The following is a 24,000-nucleotide window of genomic DNA, read 5'->3' as shown; positions in this document are numbered from 1 at the left end:
ATTTTTCTGTTGTAAAACTATGATTGATAAAATTCTTTCAATCCTGTTGCATTTGATCAAAGTCCATGCCTTGTAACAAACCTATTTTTCTTGCAATTATTTTTTTCCAGATTACATGGAAAGTAAGGCTCTTTGCTGCTTAGAACCTGTAGATTCATGGGAGTACTAACATCATTACTGCCCAACAGAGAATTTTCTTTTGAGTCAGAAATGCATTGTATATTTTGTGAAGACCAAGATGTGGGCTAATTATAAGTACTGTACATGTTTATTTTATGCCAAAATCTATTTTATTAAAAGAATTGATATTTGCCAAGTGATTCATACTTATATGTAGTTGAAATTTGCGTGCTTAACAAATTCGAAACACTCCATTTAAAAAAAAAAAATTATGGTGGCCTGAATTACAGCAAATGTGCCACACAGATTCATAGGTTCAAGGCAGTCAATAGCCTAACTTTTAGTGTCGTTAGCCTGTTGTTAATACTGCTTTTCATTTCAACATAATAGGTTGTAGTTTCAATCAAATCACAAAAGCATCTATTTCTTTTAGCTTCTTTTTTTCTACCGGTGCAAGAAAAGAACACTGGTGAAATCCTTGTTAGAATTTGTCAAGGTTTTTCATCTACCGGTGTGAATGATATTTAGTAATCGAGTCGTATTGTACAGTAAGATTTTTTTGCTTTTTTCTGTCAAAAGGAAGATGCTGTGTTTACATAACTAGGAAAATATATTCCTGTTCTGCATTATTATTGGTATTTTCTTGTTGCCTATAAGTAATTGAGTAGTAAAGTGTTTTTGTGGTTATGAATGGTATGCTAGATACAATTTTATAGTACCATTTAAATTTGAGTCGTTAATCTTATATTTATTCCACACAACCCCATTATTCTGTTAATCCAGGCCTTGACAAAATCACTGTTAGGCTCGTGACTAAGTTTTTACGGTGAGCAATGACGTCATGTGTAGACCTTCTTAATTTGACGTTTTGTAACATACTGTAACTAAAAAAGAAACAGAGATAGAAAGAAACTGAAAAATGTTTTAGAAAGCTCAATAAATTTTCTATATAATGCAAAATTCCACCAACTATTTGGGAAACCCTTGCTAGCAACTATCTGGTCAAGATAATGAATGTTAACTACAGGGTCACTCCCATAGAACAGTTATGCATCACATCTCACTTCTACAAGGGACCAGACAATGGTCCCATGACCCAAAATCCTCATCTGATGAGCCATAGCAAAGTGCACTTCTGAGAACACAACTTACTACATAAATCATCTAATGAGGAACTTTCAATTTCATTGTGCCTGATGAAATGCTTTTAGATTTGATTAGTTTTTAAAAAAAAATATTAATATCAAAGACATTTAAAAGGTTTAAAGGCCTCTCATGAATGGCAGAGGCAAGGGACAGTGACATTGCCCTATCCAGGACAATGCTCTAGAGACTGACCATATTACATAGTTCAGTGCCCAAGCCCCCTCTCCACCCAACCTAGGACCTAGTAGGGCCTGGCAATTCCTGCTGATGTCTATAGGCTCCCCAAACCCCCTAACCTTAGCTCACACAGATGGTGAGATTGCAGCGACCAAAAGAACTAACAAGTTTGAGCGGGACTTGAGCCCCAGCCTGACAATCACCAGGCAAGGATGCTACTACCAGGCCACCACAACCCAGAAGAATTATTGGTTGATAAAGACACTTGTTGTCGCAGGCTCTGCTGTATGGCTATTGGATTTCCGGAAATCAGAATAATACTTATGTATTTTCTTGTTAAAGCCAGTTTTCTCGAGTATCTTGGCATCCTTACAAGTCTTTGTTTTCTTACTTATCCTATATGTCGCCGACCAGCTATTCCTCGTTCTAACAGCTTTCATGTAGCCACTTTCTTATACTTTTCTCATGTGGTTTTCTTGTCTTGTGCTAATAAATGGAAATACTGTGCTGTATAAGAAGACTTAAGCTTGTAAGGGGTCATGCTTGATGTACTTTGTAAAAGGATGATGGCTACTGAATGCTGTGAACATGAAGGGTCACAGAATTTATACAATTAACTATTTGTAACTGTTTTTACACAAAATTAAAATCAAAGGTGTGGGTTATGACAAGAATATAAGATACATTTTGGTGTCTTATCAATTATCAGTAGCACAAACTTTAAATCATAGTAATTGAGGGAGGCACAAAGAAATTCACAACAGAGGCTTTGGGATCCAGGTGACCTCTTGTTAGCAGGGCTCCAATGACAAAGCCTCAGAAATCTTCGAAAATAGGAAGAGTTGAATTGACAAAAGACAATTAGAAATGTGTGCTAACAAAACAAAGATTATGGTGAAGAAAGGTAGAATATGAAAACGTGGATTGACGAGTGACCAAATAGATGTAATTGTATTGCCTGAGATTAACCCAATTACTGTAGTAGTGAAAGATGTAGAAAACGCTCAGGATTTTATAGGGATGGAAGATGGCATTATTCTTATGGTGAAAGTCAACACTTAGAATATTATCATTATACATTTATTGTACAAATGTGAAAATTGGTCTAGGCAAAGTTAGCTTGCTAGCTAGGTAGTAAATTCCTAAAAGGAAGTGATATGAGGCCAGAGATGGTATACATAATGTTAGGCACAATGGTTATCTATTTTTCTTTTATATTTCTCTGTAAATTGAAATATAAATGAAATGGTGGTATCTGTGAATATAACTTGCCAAGACTTTTGACTCGAAGTGTATTAAGAAAATCATATAAGATATGAGGAGGTGGCAGAAAGAAGGTGTTCAGAGATGGAAAAACGTTTAAGGTAGTTTGGACACACGACTAGAATTGGAGACTAAACAGCTCATTAGGCAAATAATAACTCTGGATTTATCAGATGCCAACAAGTTGGAAAGTCTAGATCACAGAGAAAGGGCTTAGAGGAAGATCTGAAAAAAAATTTTCAAGATAAAAAGGAATTTATCATTAAATAAACATAAGTAAAAGGAGGGCATAAAATTGTGAATGATATTGATATTTTTTTATTGGTATTTCATAGCCATTCTGAATGTTTATTTTTTTTTAATAGTTATGTCTGTCAAGCAAAGTTGAATTGAATTTATATGACAAGATTTTCTTCAATTTGATGAATTGCTCTCATTATCTACTGTAATGGGGTATGCAATGTTCTGTACCTTAACATTTTTCATGTAGAAAGGGATGATATTTTGTAATGTAGATACTATAGATTCTTTATTTCCTAATATTTTTTAAATTATTTTCTAGTAAATGAATTTGTCCAAAATTTGAAAGCAGGGTGTCAGTAGAATTTTTGTTTTATTTTATGATACCAACGGATGGCATTTGTCCAAATTTTGGAAACATGCTTTCAGTAGAAAAATTTCAATTCTATGATATTAAAGAATTGGAATGTTAAGGCATAATTGTATGTGGCTGTTATTAACATAGGTATAGTGAATTTGACCAATAATTTGTTTTGTATTCATTTAATTATTTCTTTTCTAATGGAGAATAAATCTTAGTTCCTTCCACGTTAACCATTTTGGTATTACTGTATACTTTGTACAGTAGTACAGTAGTAGGTTGTTGATATTGTACTGTATTAAAATTTGATATAATAATGTAACTTGTAATCTGTTATTTTCAGGAGACACCGAAAGTAGTGCCAGTAAAGCTGCAAGCAGTATCGGTGATGAAAATTCAGGGCAGCCGGCAGAAAAGACTGGTTTAAGTGGCCACGCACTTTACCAATGTGGAAATGATGGCTGCAAGTACACCAGTCTCACCCAAGTAGAACTTAGGGAGCATTTACAAGTATGTGACCTGACTTTGGATTCCACTACCAAGTGTTTCCATTGCGGGAAACAGTGTCGGCATTTGAGCACGCTTTTTGATCATCTGCGTGTCCATGGCCCAAAGAGATATTGCTGTGGTGTAACAGGCTGTGATTATCGGGCAACGATGGCCCACTATTTTAAAAATCACATGAAACAAATTCATCATTGTTCAGGATTCAAGCATTTGATTAAAGATCCCAAAAATAAAGATCCTGAAACCCAAGAATTTGTTGTATATCCTAAAGATGCTGTATTGCCAATTAGGGTTGCAAAGAGAAGGAAATACGTGTATTCGTACGAGGATGTTCCTCGCATTCCGAAGCCTCACATTTCTTATCATGATCTTAAATGTTATCATTGCCAGTTTTCGACCAAAGTTCGTCTGAATTTGATCAAGCATTTGGGCCTTCATGAGAAGTATCCTGAGGGTATTCCTGAGAAGCTATATATATCAGGGTCACATTCTAGTCCAATTCCTTGTAAACAACCAATTAATCCTGTTCCATGCTTAGAGCGTAAAGAATTGATGTTTGACAAGATGATGAATTTAGCTGGAAGCAGTTTCGAAAGCAAAAAGAAGAAAGAAGACGATTTGCGAACTAGAAATCCAATACCTCCCGATGAACTCGAAAAGCTACCAAAATACGTTCCTGAAGAAAGGCTTCATTCCTGCGGTGTCGAAAATTGCAATTATGTGTCTTGTGATGACATGATGCTCAAGTATCACATTCGCTCTTTACATGCGGACATGGCCACTTTCCCATGTCCTCATTGTGTGGATTTAACTATAACGGTGGAAAAGATGACAGCTCACTTTAAACTTCATGGGGATCGTCTTTATAGGTAAGATTATTATTTTGCATTTAGTGAAATCACACATTTACAAATGTTTTGTCACTTTTCTGTAGATTTTAATGGTTAAAGTTAACTTTCCATTTTAATCGTAAATGTTATTCTTATTTTCTTTGCGCTAAATTAGGTGTGGTTGGTGTCCGTACATATCTGCCCGTCGGAATATAGTAGAGAGGCACATGAAGGAAAAGCATCATGGGAAGAAACCATTTGATTTCGTCATCCGGGAACCCCAGGATCCAGAAGCTGCAAAGCGAGCAGAAGAGCAGGCCGCGGAGGTACGCATTTACCTATGATTACTTTCCTAGTGTTTGTGTCGTAACCCTGTAGTTTGATTTGATTTGATTTTTCTAGATTTGCGTATGTGGACAGCACACTTTAATAATAACTCTCTCTCTCTCATCTCTTTTAGCAACAAGACACCTCTGGTCTTATACCAGCACCCCCACCACCACCACCACCTCCACCTCCACCTCCATTGCCTGCTGACCCACCTCAGTGGCAGTGTGGACTTTGCAAATTCAGTTCTGTTACCCAACAGGATATGGTCAACCACACTAGTTTCAAGCATTCCATTAAGAGTCAGTATAAATGCGGCTACTGCAGTGTTAGATCATCTGTAAGAGCCAGTTTTGATGCTCACTTTGCAGCTAAACATCCCACTCAGTCTTTCAGGGTTAGTAATGTTCTTTAGTAGTTTTTTCTTAATAATGTCATTGTCCTTTTGTTTTACTATGCCACTAAACATTACTTTGATATAATAAAGACTGTGGCAGCTTCAGAAATTATAGTATTAGGTATAATTTACCGAATGAAATTTATTAACTTTTGTTAGATATATGTATTTTCGTAATCATTCTTAGAATAGGGTTTAGATTGTGTATGCTGAATCTTAGATGATTTCAGGTGTTGTGTATGTATTATCGCCTTGATTCTGAAGATATTGAACCTCTTAATCAAGGGGATGGACAAAATACGCATGAACCTATTTGGAGGAGGAATGACCCTGAGCGTATTCGTCACATTAGAGGCATCATGCTTGATGACCCGGAGGTCAAAAAGGTATGATTGCCCATTGTGATTTGAGTACAGTTTGTAGTGAACAGTATCCCTATGTTTTAATTACTTTAATAATTGTTTTAGTCTTTGTCATTGATTATAATTTACTTTAAAGGAATAATTTGGAGCTGGTTGCTGTATTGGTTGTTATGATTTGAGCCATGAGCAATTCAAAAAGATATTATGATCAAGATAAATCTGAAATTAAATAATCTATTTTTTTTTCTCAAATTTTGGTGGGAGACCCTCTATAATCTCAAAATAGTTTTTTTCTATAGTTTCAGAATAATTTGTTGGTCAAATTACTTTACACAGCACATGTAGATAGTTTTTATCTCTTACTTTAGTAAAACTTTTTTTTCCAACTTGGCAAAAAATCAAGTTTTACTGTATCGTAATTTCTAGTTAAAAGTCCACATCAATTTTGATGTACGTGTTTACTTGTGATGCACAATTTGCATGCCTATGAAGTGTCACCAGTCACAATTAGTATGTTCATATTCTGATGCACAGAAATTCCTTCAGATTTTTCAATTCGACTGAATTTAAGGAAAGGTATAAAGGTAATAAAAATGCTTAAAAGAAAAAGGAATTCTGTTGAGTATATTACTAATTAAATCTTAATTAAAGCATTACTATCAACAAGCCATGAAGAAAGGCATCATGCTGTTTATGAGGTACCCACAACCATACTTTTTATGATACTTAACTCTATATGAAAAGCAAAGAGAGCTATATTATTTAACTGTTAAAGAGAGATTGTATGGTATCTCTTAGACAAACAGCTATAAAACTTTGGACTTATCATTCATTTACATACAAATGTGAAGCTCACATGACAGCTTCAAAGTGAAGGCCTCAGAGTCTTCTGACGAGTTATTTCAGTCTTCCTCGATCAGAGCCTTACAAATTGAGAGTAGTAGACTACCTATTTTTTTTCCTGAGATTTTCCATAAGTGATTATTGCTCTCTGGAAGACATTTAAGGTTTTCTGCAACATCTTTTGTGCCCCTGTTTGTACCTTTTTTTAAATTGTTTACGCGTGATACCACTCCTGTTCTTCCATCATGCATAGTTCAACTGCAGGATTTTCCTCCCAGTTACATCTTGGTGTTGAATGGATCCCCAGTCCCAACACCTGCATATGGCCAAATTGTTTTTTTCTTGAATATTTTGTGAAAATTAATTTTTTGAGGGTATTTGTTTGAGTGTCTTACACAGTTTATATGTAAAAGGAATGTACTTTTAAAAGAGACAATAAGGAGGAAGGTAGTAGAGCTAAGTGAAATGTAATTGTTAAATAAGCCTTTCTTTTTTCTAAAATTTGCTAAAAATTATTCTATCATGTAAAATGTGCCTTTGAAATTATAGTAATAAGAATTATGAAATAATTGACCTTGGTATTTTGATGCTGTATCAACATGTTTAGCAATTCTTGTAACTATGGTGGTTGTGGGCAGTGTAGCTCATTGATCAATGCACTTTTTAGTGTATACGTGAAAAGGATCAATCTGTATGTTATGTAAAGATAAAAATGAGTGCGATCGTCAAAGATCGTTGCCTGGTATTTTGTCTTATGGTGAAACTACAGTTTCTTTTGACCAATGCACAATAAATCATTGTTTTTTATTCATATGTTTGATGTAATATTTTTCAGACATGGTTGAAAAATACAACAATGGGTTCATCTAACAAGGGAGAGTTTGTGTGTCCTGTGTGTGGGTCTTTCAAGACGGCTTGCGTTTCAACTTTCCGTTCCCATCTGTGTAGAGAATCGGATTACGATAGGTATGTAAACAGGTTATAGTTGTGATTTTTTTTTTATCCTTCTAGTATTTGTTAACTTGCATTCTATGTATCATCCAGAATGTCCCCAACTTACAAACTTGATAGGTTCCAAGAAGCTGTATGTAAGTCAAATTATTTGGAAGTCTAATTTTGTTAAATTTTGGCCCAGGATAACCCTAGTCTGAATCCCATGCATATGATTTCCAGCTACAAAAGTCAATAAATAGTTAGGTTTCATATGAAATAAATATCTGGTTATTACAAATATCGTTTTACTTACTGTATTAAATTATATAATGTTTTATTATAATATTTCTTTCACTTCACTTCACTTCCACTCCCAGGTAGGCTTTCAGCCTGTCAGTGGAATCAGTTGTCTCCTCCACTCAATTCTGTTTTCAAAAATTCCCTCTCTTCTCAGCTGTTCAATTGTTGGCATGTTGTTCTTTGTCAAAATCTCTTCAATTCCATCCCTCCAGCGTTTACGTGGTCTACCTCTTGATCTCCTCCCACCAGGCGTCCAGTCCCATCTCTTCCTTGCAATTCTATTTCCATCCATTCTCATTAAATGTCCCAGCCATCTCAGCTGTCCCTTCTCAATCTTGTTCAACATACGAGATACCCCAACCATCCTTCTAAAATCTACATTTCTTATTCTATCTCTTCTTGTTTTGTGCATTATTTCTTTATCTTATATTTATTTTCAGTAGGATTTGTGTTTGTAAGTCAAATGTTTGTAAGTCAGGGAACTTCTGTATGTCTTGCCTGTATCCCGGTTCAACAAAGAGCTTCATTGTTGCCTAACAAAGAAAGGACAGTCTTTGGTGCTAAACTTTTTATTCAATTCTATATGTTGTCAGGATGTACCAATTTTTGGATATAGGTTAATAATCTTATGGTTTATATCTCTTTTACTGCTTCAGTGCAACGTTCATATTAGTTTCAGTGTACTTGAATGTAACGGGGTTTTACAAGAGATTTCCTAGATTACAACCTATATTTTGAGTAGATTTTTCCGGCCAAAAATATATCATGAAAGTAAAATTATGTCAATACAGTAGGGTGGTGGTTATGTTTTTGTTGATTAATATTTTTAAAAAAAATTATTTGTTAACTATAGATCATGTATCTTTGAACAGCAAGATATGTTACATTTTTATTTTTTTTTTTTTTTCTTATCTTATCACTCGTATTTTATTACTTGCTTCTATTTTTAAAGGTATCAGTGTGTTGAATGTGGAGTCAGTAACGCTCTTCTCCCTAACCTTCAAAGACATTATACGAAGACTCATCATTCATCCTTCTCGAGTGAATCTTACCTTAATCTACCGATTGAGGAAGATAAGGAAGCCTGGGTATGATACTTTTATTTTGTTTTTGCTTTCCAAGGTTAGAATTTAACTGACAATATCCTAATTATCCTGTTTTTATTTTCCAAGGTAGAATTTTTCTTCGACTGACAATATCTTAATTATTCTGTTTTTGTTTTCCAAGGTAGAATTCTTCTTTGACTAACAATATCTTAGTTATCCTGGCTTTTTTCCTAGGTAGAATTCTTCTTCAACTGACAATATCTTTCCAAGGTAGAATTCTTCTTCAACTGACAATATCTTTCCAAGGTAGAATTCTTCTTCAACTGACACTATTTTAATTATAACTATTCATTCTAATATGGATTTAATAATGTTAAATTTATCTAAAGTTCTCTACTACTGTATATCCTGTACAATTATAATGACATCGTATACCATCAATATGACAATGTATGATGATTTACATCATGTTCTGTTTAATCTTTGTCCCCATACTAACAAACCTTTCGTTATTTATGTGGAAATACTTATGGCTGAGATGTAAGGAAGCCATTAGATTTAAAATGTGAGGGGGGCAACCCTGCCTAACCATTTCAGTTGGTAGGCAGGGGGTGGCTGGGGGTTACCCACCCACCTATATAGTATATACTCTCACAGCTGTTAGCTACATCACTTTTTGCCTTTTGCTATGAGAGAGGGGACGTCTCCTCTCTCTCCTTTCAAGGCTTAGCCATTTAGACTAATGTTTTACGCTCATTCTTTTTCTTTTATAGATGTGACTTTTTTTTCCCCTGACGCTCCATTACAGAGTAATATGGCAGTTTTCAGATGTCGATGTTTGTCCCCGTGAGTGTATCAGAAGGAATTTTCTTCGCTGACAACTCCTCTTGCAGGTAACCTCTCCCGTCCCTAGGTTGGTTTTTTCTTTTTCCCTGGAGGGGAAGAATTTTGAATTCTTTCTTTGTTTCTTCTTCAGCGCTTAAAGACGACATCGCGGTGCGAAGTCATCTGCTGCAACTGTGGCTGACGTCTTAGCTGTCTACCAGGTCTGCCTCCTGTTCGCCTTTCCGTCAACTCCTGCTGCTGATGAGTCATCTCGGAACCTGTCGATCTCATCGTCTCCCAACGATCCGCATCTGCAATATCTCTCTCTCTCTCTCTCTCTCTCTCTCTCTCTCTCTCTCTCTCTCTCTCTCTCTCTCTGTTTTTTTTTTTGCAGAGACGAGACTCATCACCTTACCTTCCTGGTCGGTCAGGTTGTCGTTCTCGACAATCCAATGATGAGATCAGAATTTATTCTGTTCAATGATTGCAGAGACGCTCGTGATCGTGTCATGTGGTCACGATCACGAGCTACACTCGTGGTCACGAATGGGATGCTTACGATCACGAGCTGTAAGCCCATAATCCCGGGCTATAGGCTCACGATCACGAGCTATAAGCTCACGATCACGAGATATACACTCGCTCACGATCATGACCAGGATGCTCATGATTGCAAGCTAGATCCTCACAAGCTATAAGCTAATGATCAAGAGATATAAGCTCATGATCAAGAACTATAAGCTCACGATCATGAACTATAACCTCACGAGCATGAGATAGACGCTCACGAACATGAGATAGACCCTTACGATCACGAGCAGAAGCTAGACGCTCACGATAATGAGCACAAGCCAGATGATCATGATCATGAACTAGACGTTCATAATCAGGCTAGACGCTCTTGTTCAAATGCTAATCACTAAATATCACGAGCTGACGCTTACGATTACAAGCTAAATGCTCACGATCACGAGCTATACACTCATGGTCACGAGCTACACGCTCCCTGTCATGAGCTACATGCTCACAGACACGAGCTTCACGGTCACGAGCTACACGCTCACGTCACAAGCTACACGCTCACGTCACAAGCCACACGCTCACGGTCACGAGCCACACGCTCACGGTCACGAGCCACACGCTCACGGTCACGAGTCACACGCTCACGGTCACGAGCCACACGCTCACGTCACAAGCTACACGCTCACGTCACAAGCCACACGCTCACGGTCACGAGCCACTCGCTCACGGTCACGAGCCACACGCTCACGGTCACGAGCCACACGCTCACGGTCACGAGACACACGCTCACGGTCACGAGCCACACGCTCACGTCACAAGCCACACGCTCACGGTCACGAGCCACACGCTCACGGTCACGAGCCACACGCTCACGGTCACGAGTCACACGCTCACGGTCACGAGCCACACGCTCACGTCACAAGCCACACGCTCACGGTCACGAGCCACACGCTCACGGTCACGAGCCACACGCTCACGGTCACGAGCCACACGCTCACGGTCACGAGTCACACGCTCACGGTCACGAGCCACACGCTCACGTCACGAGCCACACGCTCACGGTCACGAGCCACACGCTCACGGTCACGAGCTACACGCTCACGTCACAAGCCACACGCTCACGGTCACGAGCCACACGCTCACGGTCACGAGCCACACGCTCACGGTCACGAGCCACACGCTCACGGTCACGAGCCACACGCTCACGGTCACGAGCCACACGCTCACGGTCACGAGCCACACGCTCACGGTCACGAGTCACACGCTCACGGTCACGAGCCACACGCTCACGAGCTACCCATTCACGATCACGAGCTAGATGCCTATGATCACAACCATGAGCTACATGCTCACGATCACGGGCTACACGCTCACGATCACGAGCTACACACACACACACACGATCATGAGCTAGATGCTTACGATCACGGCCTAAATACTTTTGATCACGAGCCAGATGTTCATAATCAAGAGCTAGACGATCACGAGCTAAACGGTTACGATCACAATCTAGACACGCACGATCATGAGCTAGACTATGCTCACAATCACAAACTACTGTAGACGCTATCGCTCATGAACTAGACGCTCATGCTCACAAGCGAGACGCTCACACTCTTGCAAGATGCTATCGCTCGTGAACTAAACGCTCACGCTCATTCTCTCTTGCAAGACTCACGTTCACGAGTGAGATACTCACTCTCTTGTGCGAGATGCTCACGCTCTCGTGCGAGAAGATCATGCCCTTGTGCTAGGCTCTCACGCTTATGAGAGAGACGCTCACGCTCTCGTGGTAGGAGCTCATGTCTTTTTCACCAAGGAAAGAGGGTCCATATTTTAATTACAAAAGATACTCTCTTGTATCTTCCATCTTTCTTCTTTCTCATGATTGGAACCAGGATACCGCTGAGCTTCGTCGTTAAGACGTCTCTACTTTTAGTCTCACCTCGTGAGACAAACTTAACCTCGAAATCTTGTCATGTGAAGGAAGGTTTTGCGATCAATCAGCTAGCCCATAATTTCCTGTATAGGGTCGAGCCTCATCTGGAAGACCTCAGACTACTGACTGATATTATAAGTCTTGAACTCCACCGAGACATTGTCAGTTTACCTCGATCTGATAATTCGAGTAATCGAAGGAAAGACACGAATGTCATATCCAATATGGATATCTGTAGTCTGGGTCATTAGCCTGTAGAAACTTCACGAGTTCGACAAGACCGCATCAATCCCTGTCGAATGCGACCTCTGAAAAACTAGCTGGGTCCCAGGTCCTTTGGCTCTAAGGATCGCCCTTCCCTTGGTTGTCTTGGTCCCAGGTCCTTTGGCACTAAGGATTGCTCTTCCCTTGGTTCTCGATAAGACCTGAGCAAATAACAGTCCTGGTAAAAAGACTGCCAGACAAGAATCTCTCCCAGTTCTACCTGGATTTGATGCTTCTTATAGGGGCATCAGAGAAAAGGGGGGAGGCCACATACAGTATCTCATGTCCTTAAGACTGTGATCAGAGCACGAATGATACAGTCTCATAATCTCTTAGCAAGCACCATCTTCCCTTGGGAAAGTGGCAGGGGAATGACAGTCATTTGTCGGTTTCCCGTTTGCGGGAAACACTTCCTGTTCCTACATGGTCTCCCCTTCGGGATATCCTTTCTGCAGGAGAAGGATTGCGGTCACCTGTTGGATTCCCTTTTGCGAGCAAATTTCTCTGAGAAAGAAATAGATGGCCTCTCCCAACTTTCGTGCAAACTTGTAATTAGACTTGTCTCACTAAGAGACATGACTTACGCATCGGTCTAGCCTCGTCGGCAAGACGAGTCTTGCCGGAAAGACAGGTCACATTCAGTGGCACGTCTACGACTTCGGAAAACCCAATACGAACTTCCTTTACGACTAGATGCTCCGTAGTGAGGGTTGAGTGAAGTCTTGTTTTCTCTTCTCAAGGGTGGTATTCCAGTTATGCACTCAAAATAGCCGTTGAAGGGTATCATGCTCTTAGGCTTAGGCAGCGAAGACCTTTGCTCGTCCATCAAGCATCTCCTCCAATCGTTGCTCTCCACAAAGTTCGAACCGATTTACCCTTAGTGGGGTAATACAGGCCTCTACGGGACCGGTGGCTTCCTTTGGTACCAGGGTTCCTCCCTCAAGGACCTAGGACACCTAAAAGTGCAGATCTTCTCCTGATCTCAAAGACAGGTCTCTCCTAGTGCGGCCCTCGACCAAAATAGAGATCTACCTTATGGGCCTTCCTCAACGTCTCTCGCTCACAGTGAGAAACTAAGTAACACCCAGTTTCGTTCCAGACAACTTGAGCCTCAGGTTCAGGCCCTCCAACTGGAAACCTGTCGCTCTGTAGTCAAGGCTGTAACCCCAGTAATTACTTGCGGACATACCTCAAGGAGGATGAGTACTTAACCCCAAGGGTACAGCACGTTTCGCCAACCCTGGATGGTCCAAGGGAGTGCATTAGACTCCCATTCCTGACTGGGACCCACTGGGTCATATACCTGTCATTGATTCCTCCTTTTCCTACCAGGGATTATATTGAGGCCATACCTCAGGAAAACAATAAAAGAGCTCGCTCCTTAGGTTCAGCACACTTCGCTAACCCTAGGAAGGTCAAAGGAGGTTATAAGGATCTCATTTGTGACTGGGACACAGGTCCTATACTTGTCATGGAATCCCTCTCCTCCTCATAGAGGTGACCCAGAGCTCATAACGTTTTAGGGCAGAATCCGTCCATAATGTTTACAAGAAACTCCTTTGTGACACAGACCATGCCATTGGTAGGGTGAAAGCGTGTCTGATCTTTACCTCACCCTACCTACAAGACATGACCCACAGAAGACTGGATACGGTTTCTCTATCGCTCCTGTGGTGATAACACAACAAGTAGTTTAAGAATACCTCAGGCTCCTTGTTGGACAAATAGCAGACGGTTGAGGGCATTGGTTACCTGGGGTAAGGCTGGGATGAATGAAAGTATGTCTGGCTCTTTTACTTTCATCATGATCTCCTCTTTTGGGGAACAATACCATGGGTCCCTTTGCAAGCTGGCTTCAACCTCTGCAGGTAATAACCAATTTCCTTGCGTAACCAAGTACAGTTTATGGTTATATACTCTTTAGCTATGGTCAGCAGCTCTTATAGGAGAAGGACACTCCAAAATCAAACCATTGTTCTCTAGTCTTGGGTAGTGCCATAGCCTCTGTACCATGGTCTTCCACTGTCTTGGGTTAGAGTTCTCTTGCTTAAAGGTACTCTTGAGCACCCTATTCTGTCTTGTTTCTCTTCCTCTTGTTTTGTTAAAGTTTTTATAGTTTATGTAGGAGATATTTATTTTAATGTTACTCTTCTTATTTTTTTTATTTTTCTTTGTTTCCTATCCTCACTGGGCTATTTTCCCTGTTGGAGCCCCTAGGCTTATAGCATCCTGATTTTCCAACTAGGGTCGTAGCTTAGCAAGTAATAATAGTAATAATGATAACACGTCCCCAACGCTTCCTTTAAGGTAGGCCTTGGGAAACGTCTATGTGTAGGGTTCCTATTTAAACTAGGAACATTCTTATCTAGACGCTCATATGATGTCTCTCACAACTACTTGGGTTACTCAGGCTGGTATCATACTCACTTTTATTGATAAGCAAGGTGGCAAGGTTTCCCTCGATTATAGTCTAATACTGTACTAGGTAAACCCGGGTCACTTACTAAACCAGTAGCCGAACTTACCACCCTCTTAATATATAATGAAAGGTTTGTTAGTATAAGAACAAATGACAAATTCAGAGATAATTTCTATTTTCCCTTAACTAATACAAACCTGTAGTCATTGATATAAATTCGTTAACCATCACCTGTCCCCCGGTAAGTCCTGCCTCCAATCAAAGAGTGACGTAGTTCACAACTGTGAGAGTATATATAGGTGGCTGGATACCCACCAGCCACCCCCTCCCTACCCACTCAAGTGGTTAGGCAGGGTTGCCACCTCGTATTTTAAATCTAATGTCTGCCTTCCAGCTCTGCCGAAAGTATATCCTTATAAATAACTACAGGTTTTTATTAGTTAGGTAAAAATACAAATTATCTCTGAATTTGTCATGTAATCAGGAAATGCATGTAAAGGAAAAATTTGGTTTGATTATCAGCTCAGAAATGATAGCTGCTGGAAGACGGCAAGAATAAAATACTGTAATAAGAAGATGTAAATTTTGATTGAGTTAATTTTCACAGGTTGAGAGTGTTATTAGTCATCAGGAGAAACTGATAAAACTCTGGCATGATAAAGGGGGCAGCGATCAAGAGGGCCATCAGACTCCGACCAAGTCTCCCGTTGCAACTCGTCTCTCGTCTTCTCAAGAGTTGTCAAACCCCACGGGTAAGGAGATGGGTTTTAAATTTACCGTATTTCTTTTTCCTCTGATGTTGTGTTCAGGTTGTCGTGCATTGCTGTGCTTAATAACTTCACTCTTTATGCATATATTTGCATTAACACTTTATGGGCAAATGCAAACACATTTGATTTCAGTTGAGTCTTATAGTAATAAGCACTTTATTATTTCATGCTGGAGTTTGTTTGTTTTCCATATTGTTTTTAAAGAGATTTTTTACTCCAGCCTCCTAGTACAGTGACCTTCTTAATCTAATCTTTGTAAAGGACCAAAAATAGTGCACTTAAGTGTAACATTCTCAATCTTTTTTTTATATACGTACAAAGTGTAAATGAATTCGTAAAACAAGAGGGAGCAATCAATCAAAATATACATATTGTTCAAAAATTAACATTAGGTAATGGAATTAGTGTTGCTAGAATTAAACCCATTCCAGTTAAACTTAACATGCGAATGCCTCAAATGTTTAAGGATATGTTTACAGTAAACAAAGACATAGAAACAAAAAGACCATATACTGTACTAAGGAAAATTAGAAAGCTACAAGATAAGTTAAATTTGTTGAAAGTGACTACATATATTGCAATAGAACAAAGCATTATGAATGTCAGCAGACCTGGTCCTAAGACAAGTTAGCAGGTTAAATATTTACAAATGCTCAACCTTTCCCACTGCAAAACAATCACAACAGCTTTGAAAGCTTTAAACAATAGGGAAATTGAATAGGTGTAAAGTTAAAGTAGAATTTTTGATGGGCTACCCAAGGTGGACTGAGAAAGATACTTGTCACTGATATAGTATTATTATTATTAATACAGAAGGTCCTCAAATTACAAACATTCAGAGATACAAACAGAAATCCAACTGAAAATAACAATAAGATAAAGAAATACAGTAATAAAACTTTATTATATTTAATAGAGAAGTAAAATGACATTTATAATGACCTGATATCTTTTTCATATGAAACCCGGCTGTTTTTTGACTTTCCAGCTGGAAATCATAGGCATGAGATTCAGGTTAGGCCTACCATAGGCCAAAATTTTAAAAAAATCACCTTATGAACAATTTGACTTACAAACAGCTTCTTGGAACCAGTCAAGTTTTTAAGTTGAGGACCTTTTGTACTAGCTAACCTACAAACCTTGTTTGTAAAGTAGCATGCTATAAGCCCAGGGCCTCCAGCAGGGAAAATAGCTCATCGGGGAAAGGAAATAAGGAAATAAACTACCTGAAAAGTAATGAATATTCAACATATAACACCTTAGATCATTTGGCACAATTTCTTCATTTATCATTCATGTGGGTATGAATAGTATTTCTATATTACTAGCAAGAATGTCGAATCATAAACTGCAAAGCAATCATAAGTATATTCTTAAAACTAGGAACAACATGATTGATAGATAAGATTTAAATATCAGTGAATAGCACAGTTGTTTATAACAATTTAGATTTATTTTATATATTCCCTCTTGAATTTATATGGGTCAGCTCATGGACTGGATAATCTCTGCCCCTTTCAATAGATAGATCATAAAATGCAAAACTAACTTACGTGCATTAATAGTAAAACATAGCTTGAATTAATTGGTCTACTTATGGTAAAAGATACAACTTTCGAGTGGAGAGTACAATACAGTATATAATACATAAATAACTAAAGGGGCACTCAGTAGAGTGCAGACCTCTGCCGCGGTAACTTATTTCTCGACTTTTGCTCGATCTTGACCTTGACCTTTGATCTTAACATGTATTAATTGGCGTGGATTTTTATACCCTAAGTATGATTTAAGTTTGAAGTCTCTGTGACTACGATGTCCAAACTCACGGCTGATAACATGAATTGGACATTTTGCTTGACTGTGACCTTGACCTTCCAAAACTAAATAATATCTAGTATTTTTACATAAGAGGTAATCCCTGCAAGTTTCCTTACGATTAAAATTGTGGTCAGGAAGCTGTTCAAAAACAAACACACACACAAACAGGGAGTAAAACCTACAACTTCATTGGCAAAGGTAGTTATTATAAAGTAAGCATTGACTTGTTTACATGAAAGAAAATTAAAATTACATGTATTTTATTTGTCCTACAAACATTACTTTTACATTAACTGATCATTGATTGAAATTAAGAGTGAAAACACAAAGATATCAGAAATGAAAAGTGAGAAGAATGATCAAAACCATTTAGTCTTTGGGCCAATATTCCCTGTAGTTGAAACACAATCTTACAGCAGCCTACTCTACTAATCAGTGATCTGATGGCTCCCTGTTTAAAAAGTATTTTAGTGGGGGAGGGAACTTTCCTACATTAATAGTAAAACATAGCTTGAATTAAATGGTCTATTTATGGTAAAAGATACAACTTCCGAGTGAAGAGTACAATACATGATACATAGATAACTAAAGGGGTACTCAGTAGAGTGCAGACCTCCGCCGTGGCAGCTTATTTCTCGACATTTTGCTCGATCTTGACATTGCCCTTTAACCCTAACGTATTAATTGGCGTGGATTTTCATACCCTCAAATATGAATTAAGATTGAAGTCTCTGTGACTATGATGTCCAAACTTACGGCTGATAACATAAATTAGACATACAGCAGCCTACTCTACTAATCGGTGATGTAATGGCTCCCGGTTTAAAAAGTATTTTAGTGGGGGAGGGAACTTTCATTTCATTCTGGGAGAGGAAATAGTAAGCTGTGTCCCTAAAAGTCTGTAGGTTTCTTAATATTTTGCCCAGTTTTAATTTTTAATCTCTAGCACCCCATAAGTGAAGGTCTGTATATAGATTTGTAATTGGTACCAACTGTTCAACCTTAGATAAGTGTATCTATGGTTGATATATACGTAGATAAGGAGGGCAGACAGTATGTGATTGATTATTTATATAAATAGGTAAAGTTTTTATAACAAAACCTATTTTTCATAAAACTCATCAGTCATATACAAAGTGCTTAATTCCTGCCCTTGTATTCTCTCTGAGTGGTATATTATACTGTACAGAAAACTGCTAAGCGATAGTTGCTGCCTAAAAATTGGTGAAAGGCACTTATGCATAAAAACTACTGCCTAGACAACTACTTTAATGGTCAAAATTGATTGGTTACTGAGAGGTTATGTCATAAGAATAACATTTTTGATAATACAGTATGAAGAGGTCATATTAAATTTAACTTTTTAATTTTGAATATGTTATCGGTCAGTGGTTCAGTATTTGAACTTCTTAACTATGTTCCTGATAGAATATTTACTTATCTCATAGAAATAATTTTTACAAATCCTTAAATCAACCTTTAAGTTACTGAAATGTTACCACCACCCCCATGCCTACTGCTGCCCCTCATAGGTGAGGTTTCCCCCCAACAAGGTGGCGTTGTGCTCCACGACTCTGGTAGCGAACGTGGCCGATTCGTCTGTGAGGTGTGTGGGTGTGAATGCCGTACAGCTGCAGGATTGAAGAGTCATACGACAGCTATGCATCAGACCAGGTCTGCCTACAATGTTTATTGTGCTTGTGATTTTTCCCAATGGGTAGAATTGGTTATTTGTAAGGAATAGATTCATAGCCTTTGTTACTCTCAAGGGACAGCATGTACTCCCCATCAGAGTAATACAGTATTAGTTTGTTATAGATATCCTTTTCACTAATCTTGTGTAATAAAACATGAAGTGTATTGGGGGTTTCACGGTGGTCGGGGTTTTGCATTCACATTTCTCTTTGCTTTTGAGATGTTTTGAAAACAGTAAGTACAACACATGTGTAGAGAACATAGCATTTTAACTTCTAAATATTTTACCTGAGTATTATTAGCCAGAGGTTTTATGTGCATGAGTATCTTTAATTATGTAGCCTATTTAGCATTTGTAAATTGCATTTTGAATAGTTTGTATTTGTAATATTAGGAGAAAATATTAGGAAAGTAAGTTGAATGTATTAATTTTGTACCAGTTGGTTGGAACAGCTATAACTTTGTAAAGTTGACTTTTTATTCTTGAACTGTATTTTATACTGGTTGTACAGCACCAGTTTTCTCTCACTTTATCGTTAAAGATGGTGTTTAATCTTAACCAGTTTTTAATGTGCATGACTTATATTCTTCAAATACTTGCTCTGCATGGTATGTGTTTTTCTTGTTTATCTTACTACTACAGCTATTATGACTACTATTGTTCTGTTGGACTTCGTTTACTACTCGTACAGCAACTATTACTATTATGACTACCATTGGTAATATCCACAAACTGTAAGTGTTTGGTTCCTGAAAAAGTATTTCATGAAGTCAGTGACTATCTGGATTTAGAATATGCAGTCATTGTTTTTTTCACTTTCTTTTTAGTGTAAACTATTGCTACTGATAAAAATCTGCTGAAGTTACTTTCAGGATCTTAAATTAATTTGTAACGAGTTAGGTATTTCCTTTTCCCAAGATTAATTCAACTTATTACATTACTATTCCCTTTTGTGCCTTCTAGACCCTGTAGACGAGTACTTCCTATTGTGCACTGTGCATGTTATTGTGTTGACATGACTGAGTTTGTTTTATTTTGTTTGAATTTTTTTATAATTTTTTGGCTCTAATCCTTTCCCCAGGTGTGTTTATCAGTTCCCTATACTCTTCTTTCTCCTGGCTGTTAAACTTCTGCAAATTTGTCTGTCTAAATTCTGGCTCAAGAATAAATCCTTTGAACCAGCTCCAGGAGAATAAGGGCAGTGTAGCTGGTATTCTTTTTGAACTACTTTATTAATAGTTGCAACTCCTATGACCTTCAGAGTAAAAATAAGAGTTGGAGGATGTACTTATATACGTATATAGCGTACTGTACACTAATTACATATATAAAGCTTAACAGTTTGGAGAATTTGAAAAAGAATAAACACATTAACTTAATACAGCGAGATCAATGCAGAGACTGAAGGAAAAAAATAGCACAGCCTATCTACACCATGGTTATTGCCATTTGTGGCTAGATTGTATCTATACCATATTAGAGACCTAACCTATTAAAAGGAAAAACAGAATTATTTTTTAAAGATTTTGTGGGGTAAATCTAGATATAAGCAATATTTGAAAGTGAAGCAATATGAACATCTGGTGAGTATAGAAATAAAAAAGATTTATGATTAAGATTCCTTTTTCCCTCCTGTCCATTTTCAGAGAAAATGATAGAATTATATGGGATACTAACATAAATAGTTTCCATAGAAGCTTTCTTTCGCAGTTTATTCTTTGAAAAATCAAACATCTTAGCAGATCAGTTAAGCAAAGCCAGATTCTTCCAAACAAATGGTCTCTACATCCATTAGTGTGTGTAGAAATTTGGAAATGGTGTGGTCGACCAAACATGACATGTTTGCAGTATCACTGAACATATTTTTTGAGGTGTTTTGTTCATCTGTTCTGGTTCCCTTAGCAGGGAGAGTAGATACCATGTTACAAAACTGGTCAAATCCAAATCTTTATGCATTCCCACTGTTCGCCATGATTCGACAGCTGTTAAAAAAGTTTTGGATTTCTGCGAGAAGCAGGATGACACTTAATTATTATTATTACTTGGTAAGCTACAACCCTAGTTGGAAAAGTAGGATGCTATAAGCCCAGGGGCTCCAACAAGGAAAATAGCCCAGTAAGGAAATAAAACAAGAAAAAATAAAACATTTTAAGAAAAGTAACAATGAGATAAATATTTCCTATATAATCTATAAAAACTTTGATAAAAAAGATGAAGAAAAATAAGATATAATAGTGGGCTCGAGTGTACCCTCAAGCAAGAGAACTCTAACTCAAGACAGTGGAAAATCATGGTACAGAGGCTATGGCACCAACAAGACTAGAGAACAATGGATTGATTTTAGAGAGTCCTCCAAGAGCTGCTTACCATAGCTAAAGTCTCTTCTACCCTTGCCAAGAGGGAAGTGGCCACTGAACAATTACATTGCAGTAGTTAACTCTTTAGGTGAAGAAGAATAGCCCCATTTGGGCTGCAAGGGGAACGGTTCACAGATCTGTGCTCTTTGATGTTCAGGTGCCTTGGAAGTTTTCCCTACAAAACCAGTCATCTCAGATAACCAATTTCAAAGGTGATTCTTCCAAACCCATAGGTGCTGCAACTAATTGCATTGAGACTATTCACTGTATTCTCAGAAACAAAGTGAGGTTTTGCAGCCATCTAGATTGCCTATCATAGGTTCCAAAAGACAGTCTATCAAGCATCTGTGTCCAAGATGATCGAATGTTTATTTTGATTGGTGCAAATCTTGAAATATATCAATGAATAGAGATGATAATGTTACATACAGCCCTATTTTGTTTCAGGTAACCATACAAAAAATTAATTTCATGTGAAATTAATTACCTTGAGCAGTAATATAATAAAATTATTTATTTTTTTACACTTAATAAATAAATTGATTATACATAAAAGGGTATAATATTTACCAAAGTGTATGTATTTTACAAGTAAGGTCCATATGTTGACAAGAAATTTATTATACAGTGAACATTGTGACATTGGTTCACTATACACCATACAGAATTAGATGTACTGTATACAGTATATTGTAAGCTAAGGTAACTATCAATTAAAGCAAGTGTCATTTATATTTTACATGAATGTTAAAAGATTTTTAGGAATACTTCTAATAATGAAAATTATGATGGTAATGCAGCACTCACTCCATCCACTTTTGATCTGTAGTCCTATATTTTAGTTATTTAAGATTGACACAGGCTATTATACAAAGATCCTCAAACTAGTGACAGGCTGTGTTGAAAACTTTGTCTAAAGCCCAAATGTAGATGCACTTTATGAACATTATATACTGTTCATGAAAATATAATCCACTCTGCCATAAGCTACATTCATTTTCAATTTAAAGCACTTCTGATAGTGTAATAAGTGACACCATGTAGCAAAGTAAAGATGAAATTGCATGCACATAAAATCCATGATACAGCTTTGTTCTTGGTGTAACAAAAACTGCGGTATCTGCATTATGGGAACCCAGAATTTAGTCTTGTTTTCCTCTGTATGAGGAAATAGTTCACAAAATTATGTGAACAGATCCATTTTTGGGGACTTTTTCCTCTGAGCATTTCTTTCCTTGTATTTGTTTGAGATTTTGCTGATTAAAGCTCGGTTTAGATTTAGGAACTTTACCTCCCCCAGTAAATGTGAAATTCATCTCAAAATCTTCAAAATATGTGGAAATTATTAAAGTGCGTTATATTATGGGTTCAGTGCTTTACATGTATTTGCTACTCCTTGTCTCTGATTTAATACATTACAAAAGGTCCTCAACTTAAAATCATCTAGAGATACAAACACAAATGTAACTGAAAATAACAAAGATAAGATAAAAAAATACTGTTATAAAAATATATCATTTAATACAGTAAGCAAAACATTTGTAATAACCTGATATCTATTCCATATGAAACCTGCCTATTTATCGACTTCTGTAGTGGAAATCATAGACATGGAATGCAGGTTAGGCCTACTCTAGGCCAAAATGTAACAAAATTAGACTTGCAAACAATTAAACTTACAAACGGTTTTGTGGAACCAATTTTATTTGTAAGTTGAGGACCTTTTGTAACTGGAATTCTACTCTGGACTTCAGATTATTTATGAAATTATAGTAAAAGAATAAATGAAATAAAAAACTACTTTTGTATTCTTGAAGAGATATACAAAAATGCTTTATTACAGATTAAGATTGCTACAGGAATTGCGAACAGCCGTTCTGGTTTTAAAGACGTCAACCAATTCCCTATCGCCCTTTTTAACATTATCATATATGCCACCTTTGTATACATTTCAAAAGTAGGTTACAGTCATGCATATTGCAGTCAAACATGATCAAGATATGTTGAACGTGGGAAAAATATTTACGATAATATAAATGTTTCTAGATTTTTTTTAGCTCTGAAATATTCTTGATTTTGTTCACTTAGTAGATAATATTTCAGATACTGTTAGACCTGTAAGTAGTCATAGTAGTATGAAATTTTTATAATTCTGTTCACTTATATAGTAGATCATTTTGTAGAATGTATACTGTAGATTGTAATACCTGTGAGTAGTCATAGTAGTACAGTACAATAGGTCAAGAAGTGGCAACTTTTCGTGTTGCATAATTTTCGTACACATTTCCAAGGTGCTAACTTTTAAAGCCATTTTATTTGACTAGAGACAGGATTAGCTTCCAACAATCCTTTACTTGGTGCGACACTTTTTGTTACTGTATTCATTTTTCCTGATACGGTAAAGTTATGGCCTAAAAACCTATTATTATTCTGCTTCTTGGCTTGTTGAATGCATGATTTTAAGGATAATGCTGTATTTGCAAAATGCTTGGCATTTCATTTTACTGGTATTTGCTAACAGGGCTTCTTGTAGGCTGG

General features: G+C 37.4%; 1 protein-coding gene across 1 annotated transcript in view; it reads left to right on the top strand.

Moving 5' to 3' along the window:
- LOC137652289 (uncharacterized) overlaps positions 1 to 24,000 on the top strand; it is a 208,791-nt gene that overhangs the window by 164,291 nt on the left and 20,500 nt on the right. Inside the window, 8 exon segments of the mRNA XM_068385592.1 lie at positions 3,651 to 4,683; positions 4,820 to 4,970; positions 5,105 to 5,368; positions 5,599 to 5,754; positions 7,409 to 7,539; positions 8,759 to 8,894; positions 15,429 to 15,573; positions 18,942 to 19,083. Coding sequence (XP_068241693.1) covers positions 3,651 to 4,683; positions 4,820 to 4,970; positions 5,105 to 5,368; positions 5,599 to 5,754; positions 7,409 to 7,539; positions 8,759 to 8,894; positions 15,429 to 15,573; positions 18,942 to 19,083 — 2,158 coding nt within the window.

The sequence above is a fragment of the Palaemon carinicauda genome, chromosome 13, assembly GCF_036898095.1.
Source record: "Palaemon carinicauda isolate YSFRI2023 chromosome 13, ASM3689809v2, whole genome shotgun sequence".
In the NCBI taxonomy this organism is placed as follows: Eukaryota; Metazoa; Arthropoda; class Malacostraca; order Decapoda; family Palaemonidae; genus Palaemon; species Palaemon carinicauda.
This window is presented reverse-complemented; position numbering and strand designations above follow the sequence as displayed.